Below are 7,681 nucleotides of genomic sequence, written 5' to 3'. Positions count from 1 at the left end.
CACTTTTTTTAAATGACTCTTTTTCCGCAACTGCATTGCCTTTCTCAATTGTCCTTCAGGATCTTGGCCTTTGTTTATGGAATCACTAAGTATAATGATTATTAAGCAACTCAAAAACTATACCAGCGTGATTACCGACGTATCCTTTTGAGAGATAGCCGCACCCTTATAAAAGGAATAAGATCCAAACTTTTCTGGTCAAAATTTCAGTAGGTTGCGTCTGTATGGCCTTTTCAATTTTACAAATTATCATTATTTTTAAGTGGAAAAATAAAGCTTTAAATTAATGATAATCTCTGCGCGAAAAAATAAAAATAATAAAATAATCATTATTTGTAATCCCAAAAATAAAAATCAAATAATAATTATTTCCGTTTGAGCGAAAAAATAAAACTCAATAATAATTCATAAAATAATGATTAAATGCTGATTTGAATTATTTTACTCATAATGATTACCTTCCCTGCTTTTAAAATTTAAAATAAAATAGTTTAGCGAAAGTACCACATTTCACTGCTTTTGGACTGGTGCGGAACTAGTTACTATCGGACTGGATCGTTTTTGGCGAAAAAGAACTAGTACTGAAATAGAAATCTGGTTCACTAGTTCGTGTTTTCCCTACAGGTCTAGGACTTATTCTTGATTTTTGGAATTTTTTTATACCCGAGCGCACGTGTGCACAAGGGTATATTAAATTTGTTCACATAACTGTTGTTTGTAACAGCCAAAAAGGAATCAAGAAAGATGTAGACAAATGTAAACATAAATGTTCAGAATGAATATAGAAGTCCGTCCGTCCGTCCGTCTTTCCGTCCGTCCGTGTACACGATAACTCGAGTAAAAACTGAGATATCTCAACGAAATTAGGTATTTATATAGGTTGCCCTTTATCCAAGGTAGGTTGCTATTGAAAATGGTGCGAAATTGGACTGTAACCACGCCCCTTCTAATATATGTAACGGTATTTTCGAAAAATGCAAAAACTACCAGATTTCAGTAAATATTGGATCCAAATTGTTCAAAATCAGTATGTGAGGTAGAACTTTGGTACGAAATTATATTATTATGAAATTTTAGGAAAAGGGGCGTGACCACGCCCACTTATGATGAAATACTGTATCTTAGTAGCCGCTTCACCAATCCGTACCAAACTCGGTACGAGCCTTGCCTAAGGCCTAGCTAAGAAATCTGTTGAAATCCTTGAAATCGGGCAATAGCCACGCCCACCCCCCTTATAACGGTAATTTACAGAAACACGAAAACTGCAATAAATCAGCAACTACTGAAGCTAATTGACTCAGAATCGATTATTGCAATGACCACTGAGCAGAAAACTAGATTATTATACATTTTTGGATTTTGGGTGTGGCTTCGCCCACTTATGACCAACAATTTTTATCTCGGTAACCGACTTATCAATTACTATCAAACTGGGTGCATTTATGTAATAATCTTGTTACGAAAAAGCTATTCGTTGAAAATTATTCAAATCGGACTAAAATTGAACCGGCTTCCCGTATAACGGCAATTTTCGGATATACGAAAACTCCGAAATTTCAATAACTGAGGACGTTAATTTGCTCCAAGTTAATACTTACAACAATCTTTTAACAATAAATAAGACTGTTATAGACTTTAAGGTAGTTTAAAGAAAGTTGGAACGACGAAAGTGGATACCTGCACCGGGTATATGAAATTCGGGTTCGTCCGAACTTATACTTCTTTACTTGTTTTATTTAGAGTATTCATCATATTGTATTTAATTGTGGATATAAATACTTTAGCAAAACTCAAAGAAAAAGCCAGCTCCCCCAGAAAGGTTAAATAGTCACCCCTTATTTTGTTTACAATTCATTTAAATTAAAATTACAATGCATCAAAAGCGGGCTGAGTAATGCAATATTACAACAAACATCAGAAATACTCTGGAAAATTACGCTGTGTCATTCCGTGTCTGCACGTTGGTTGTATGGCGATAACGCATCGCTTGCGTAGGTCGGAAGATGTAAATAGATTGTAAACATGACTTGGCATTTTTATTTAAATGAAAAACGCTTACATACATATGCTGTTCTTTTGGTGCAAGCTAAAAAAAATTCAGCTGTTCGGTGTGTTGGGCGTTAATCAATTACTTTCTTAATCATCTTGTTATTTGGTTTAAATATTAATTGCAATTCAACTTTTGATTGCGCATTGTAATTAAACTTATAATTGGACAAGGCTATTAATTTAATAGCAATTGCTTTTCTTACAAAGACTTTACTACATTATCGGCCGTCCGATGATATCTTATGCCTCCGCAAGTTGGTCGAGCTCTAAAATATTTTTTAGAACAATCCTCGAAGGTTAGAGCATTAAAATTCCGACTTCACTTTTTCCACATTTTTGGACAACAACAGCCTCCAAATAGAGGCTTACAACTGTGAATATATGACGGTATGCTTCGAAAGAACAATCATTATGCCGAATTTCCACTAGGCTTTAAAATGAGCAAACAAAAATATTTTCTTTTTTATGCAAAAATGGGCTTATTAAAATAATGCCAAGTGAAAATGCGGCACTTTTTCCCTGAGTGAGGTGATTTTGAAAACAAAAATATTTTTTCCGCCGAAAGTATGTATATTTTTCGTGTTATCTTTGGTATTTGCGGTCGAATCTTAAAGTGCAATATATGTTCTTGCCTCGAGGAGATTTTTTTTTTGTTCCAAAGTTCATTGACCCAATTACTTCTTGTACTTACACATCAGGTCGCAGGTTTTATCGCCCTACCGTACAACCCTTATGCCAGTAAATCAAACCTTCCCGAAAATCATTAAACCATTCCATTCGATGGAAATTTCTAAGATTTTGTATGACCGAACATACATACATATTTCATCACAGATATAACCGACAATTACAGTCAAATCTAAAGTTCGATATATAGAGGATCCTGTCTCGAGGATTAGTTTTTCGATTCCAAAGTTTATGGACGTCAAGTACCCCTAGTTCTAATGCTTACCCATCAAATCTCAGTGTCGTACCACCCTAATGCCAGTAAATTAAAGCTGGCCGAAATCATTACATTTGTCCTAGGAATACTTCCATCCTCCGATTATTCCACGAGATCTATTTAAAAAATGTATTGCCGTCTATAGGTGTCACCGAAAAATGTAAACACTTTTCTTGTTCGCCTGTAGGGTAGTACGGTCTAATGTATGCGCATTAGGGTGGCCCCTAAAAAAATTAAATCAACGATTTTGCTCAGTCTCACCCCTCCCTCAATCGGTAAAACATACCACTGGCACAGATATCACATATAAATTGTGGTCCCGATTGGAGACGTTTAAGGCGTATCGCGCAGGAGGCAAAGTTGAGATTCCCCCATGGAGACTCAAAACAATAAAATCATTTTTTTGTTTTTCATCTAATGCCCAAAATCGATATTACTATAGTTAAATATATCGCATATACATTTTTTTCCAGATTGGAACGGTTAGGTCGTCTTCATAGGATAATCTGAATTTTTGTCCCCTGTGCGACACGCCTTAACCGTCACCAATCGGGGCCAAAATTTATATGTGATATCTTCGACTATAGCAGCATCGAAGTAGGGGTTGAGGTTTAGGAAATCTGATGTAAAACTTGGTTTTCGATATTTAAGGGCCCCCCTAATGTACATATGCATTTCTCGACAATATGTTTGATACTTTATCGCACATTATTTTATTATTTATTATTTGTTATTTTAATATTTTATTATTTATTATTACCCAAATACACACATAAGTGTTATTCTCTTGCTATATCGTCATTTAAATCGGTACCTATCAATCATAAGCGTGTCGTTATTGACAAATTTAACGAAATATTTATCGGTGTAGCCTTTGATTGTGGATACTTACTCGATACACATTATTTTTTATCGATATTTCCATACATTCGATTATTGATTGTATGTCGAAACCGCTATATATTTTCAGCTACTATTACACAATTAAACCGGTCGATAAGTTATTGAACTCAATTTTGTCGATGTTTTTAAATAAGCCAATAATTATCGGAATCGTTAACAAGAATATCGACGTGTTTAACTAAATTATTACCGGAAATTGCATATCTACATATCGATTTCTTTATTAGGCACTGGGGTATCAATATCAGCCTCATCCGATACTGATTCCATGTTCGCTTCTTTGCCACAGAGATTAAAATTCGAGTTATAAAATATTTTCACTTATTCAGTTTATTGATACAGCCTCTCGATAACATTAGCATATTTCTTTAAAATTACGCTACGCCGGGACTTCAAGGTTGGACCTGCAATGTAAAAGAAAATTGCATTTCAATAACGCCATTAAACTCACGTCCAAGCCTCCAACCTACCTATTTCGCCTGTTGGTATTGAGAAATCGTGTGGCAACAGCGCAAATCTCTGTACCTTCTGCGCATTGGACAGGGCATTTCGGTTGGCACGCTTTATGGCCTCTTCAATGGCCACCACAACCTTCGGGTCCGGCTGCACTTCAACGGTCGCAGCATCGAATTCTTCCAACTTCGTGGGTATACGTAGAACTTCAGAGAGGCGTGTGTAGTGAAGCCCCAGCGATTGGAACCAGGCAACGGCAGCTGGTTGTAGAGTGTCCAAAGGCAATCCAGTTTGGGTATCCATATCGGTCTAGAGCAGAGGTGCAAACAACACTCTTATGATTAAGGCACTTATCGATTTACTAACCTTAAATGTCAGCAATATGGTGAGGTACTTTCGTTTGTCGCCAACAAGTAAGGCATTACTGATGCATGGCAATTCTGCCTTCACCAAATTTTCCACGTGCACTGGCGGTATATTCTCACCACCTGCCGTAATGACCAATTCCTTCAAGCGACCGGTTATAATAAGGTCACCATTTTCATTAATATAACCAATATCGCCTGTGTGAAACCAGCCATCTGCATCAAGAGCCTCATTCGTTTTCTCTTGCTCTTTCAAATAGCCCATAAAAACGTATCGACCACGAAAACAGATCTGCGAATGCATTTCTGTGAACAATTTTACTTGCTAAAACCTACGTACGTTTCCAGCTTACCTCACCATGTTCTTCCGCAGCAGTCTCATCGATTTTCACTTCCATGCCTCTGTATGGTTTGCCAGCGCCCTCTACTTGCCGAGATTCTAGTACAATAGTAGCAGCGCTGGTAGTTTCGGAGAGACCGTAAGCCTCATGTATTGGCAGGTCTATACTCAGGAAGAACATCTTCAAGTCTTTGGAGACAGGTGCGCCGCCAGAGCTGACTATATCGCAGCAATTCAGACCCATGGCGGCTTTAATTTTTCCTGTTATACGTGAAGCCAACCAATATTTGATGGAAGCGGGTGGTTTACTAAAAATTTCAACTGCATTATTTAGGTGAGCTAATTTAAAATAAATGTAGCGAAATTTTTTTATACTAAAACTTACCCTCTTCCGTCGTGGTTCAGGTAGCACTGTAACATTGTATTCCGGGCGTAATTCAGTAGTAGTCGCGCCAACCAAGAGGACTCTGATTCGACTTGCTTCAGGCGTTCTTGCATCTTCTCGAAGACACGTGGCACTGCGAAGAAATATGTTGGGCGCACCATAGTCAAAGTTTTCACCAGAGTTCCTTTGAGCGCATCACGATCTGCAAAATAGACGCAGTTACCACTACGTGCGCTCACAATAATGTCGAACATTTGCGCGGCAATGTGACACAGTGGCAAGAAGCTGACACCAACCTCCGAACCCTCTTTGAAGTCTACATTGAGTGGTAAGGCTTTGGCGTTTAAGATGATATTATCATGGGAGAGCATTACAGCCTTTGGCAACCCAACTGTGCCAGACTGTGTACCATAGGTTAGTAACAATATTGAGGAAACATCATTTTTTCGAAAACTACTCACAGTGAATACTAGCATCGCACACTCATTAGCCGCTATATTGAGTTCGCGTTTCAATAGTTCTTCCTTCAGCTGCGCATCGAATTCCATAGCCATTAAGTCAGCCCAACGATAGTAACCCTCCTCGCGACCTACATACTCTTCAAATGGTCCTTGCAACTGTATGACAGCGCGCAACTGTGGTAAACTTCCTCTCACCTCGTGCACCTTTGCCATCTGCGTCGCATCGTCGACCACACAGACGGTCGCCTCCGCTGTTTCGAGCGCATGACGCACTGCTTCCGGTGAACTGGTCAGATATAAGCCGGACGCCACAGCGCCACAACGCAAAGCGGCCATTTCGGTATAAAACCATTCGGGGCAATTGAAGGCGAGTATGACAGCGGTGGTGCGTGGACGCAAACCGACATGCATCAGCGCGAGTGCTACCTTTTCCACATTGCGTTCGTATTGTGCGTAAGTGACGGTCGTCCAAACTGGTGTGGTGGGGTCGGTGCTATTGTTGTTGGTATCATTGGCAAAAACTAGCGCGGGTAGATCAGCATAGCGACGACAGATTTCGTGAAAAAAATGTGGTATGGTTTGTGGTGCGATGGAGGTAAGTCCCTCTTTGCCAATGCGCAGCTTCACTGGTTCGCTGAGGGAAGTCGATGTGTAGCTGGTGGCAGGTTTGAGGATACTCGGCGATGTTGTAACGGTTTCGGTATGGTTCATAATTGTAGATTAACGTGTTGCAGGCTAGTTGGAGAGGACGGATGTGTATTGAGAACAGAGGTCGCGTCAGATCATAGAAGAAAATGATTTTGTCTAAAATAAGAAAAAAGATATAAAGTAATTAAATTAATTTAAATTGAATTGAGGTGAACTGGCTTTCACATCCCAGCACCGCTTAATTATAGAGTTGCCACCTGTTTGAAAGTTGAAGTTTAAGTAAATTTATAAAATAGGAAGAGGTTTGAATCGGTTTACAGCCCAAAATATTTTTGTTGAAGGTTGCCACCTGTTTGAAAATTTCAATTTATTTTAATTAATATTATTAAATTTTAATTTATTTTAAATGCAGTTTTCGCGGATATATTGCTAGAGGTCTAATTAAAATTATAGAAAAAAAATATGGAGTTGCCACCTGTTTGAAAGTTGAAGTTTAAGTACAATTTTAAAATAGAGCAAATACCACAATATGGCTGTCAAAATGAAGAAGTTTAAATCGGCTTACAGCCCAAGATATTTTTGTTTAAGGTTGCCACCTGTTTGAAAATTTTAATTTATTTTAGTTGATAAGATAGATTTAATATTGCAATATGAGTATCAAAATATAGATGTTAAGGAAAGTTTACTGCCGGAAATATATTTGACGAGGGTTTCCACCTATTTGAAAAATTTCATTAAGTTAAATTGATAAAATAAATGAAATATTACAATACGGACAACAAACGGCACAAAAATACGTTTAAGGCGCAGTGAAGTACGCCAGGGGTTTGCTAGTATTTACATAAATACAAATCGCCGATGTTTTTGCAATACCGCCCATCGACCACTTGCAAAACCACCTAAATCGCCGTTGTGGTCGAAAATACGATTTGGTAACCCTGAACTCATATATTGAACTCATATATTGCTTATAATGACTTTTGCAAACATCTGAAGGCATTTTAAAGATCCATAATTCCAAAACATTTTTAATAGGGTTGCCACCTATTTTGAATCGCATATTTATTTAATTTTTTGTTTAGAAAAAAAAAGGTTAAATATTACTATACAAGGGTACCAAGAGAAGCTTCATCA

The 7,681-nt window shown here is 37.9% G+C and overlaps 1 protein-coding gene across 1 annotated transcript; it reads right to left on the bottom strand.

Annotated features, from left to right (window-relative positions):
* Positions 1–4,202: 4,202 nt before the first annotated feature.
* Positions 4,203–6,689, bottom strand: LOC118752202 (long-chain-fatty-acid--CoA ligase heimdall-like). Its single transcript, XM_036487058.1, has 6 exons — positions 5,900–6,689; positions 5,439–5,839; positions 5,067–5,361; positions 4,715–5,005; positions 4,366–4,657; positions 4,203–4,299 (listed from the first exon to the last, which is right to left on the bottom strand). The coding sequence occupies exons 1-6, from the start codon at positions 6,608–6,610 to the stop codon at positions 4,226–4,228; spliced, it is 2,064 nt and encodes a 687-aa protein (XP_036342951.1). The 5' UTR covers positions 6,611–6,689; the 3' UTR covers positions 4,203–4,225.
* Positions 6,690–7,681: the final 992 nt, after the last annotated feature.

The sequence above is a fragment of the Rhagoletis pomonella genome, unplaced genomic scaffold (assembly GCF_013731165.1).
Source record: "Rhagoletis pomonella isolate Grant_MI unplaced genomic scaffold, Rhpom_1.0 Rhpom_scaffold_01308, whole genome shotgun sequence".
Taxonomy (NCBI): domain Eukaryota; kingdom Metazoa; phylum Arthropoda; class Insecta; order Diptera; family Tephritidae; genus Rhagoletis; species Rhagoletis pomonella.
The sequence above is the reverse complement of the archived record's forward strand: the minus strand, read 5'-3'. Positions and strand labels throughout refer to the sequence as shown.

What these genes read in the sequence shown, in the direction of transcription:
- LOC118752202 (XM_036487058.1), bottom strand. Translation starts at nt 6,610, where the DNA reads ATGAACCATACCGAAACCGTTACAACATCGCCGAGTATCCTCAAACCT. An exon ending in GTGCGATGCTAGTATTCACT is followed by an intron (nt 5,840 to 5,899) that starts GTGAGTAGTTTT and finishes TATGGTACACAG; the next exon opens with TCTGGCACAGTTGGGTTGCC. An exon ending in CCATATTGCTGACATTTAAG is followed by an intron (nt 4,658 to 4,714) that starts GTTAGTAAATCG and finishes CCTCTGCTCTAG; the next exon opens with ACCGATATGGATACCCAAAC.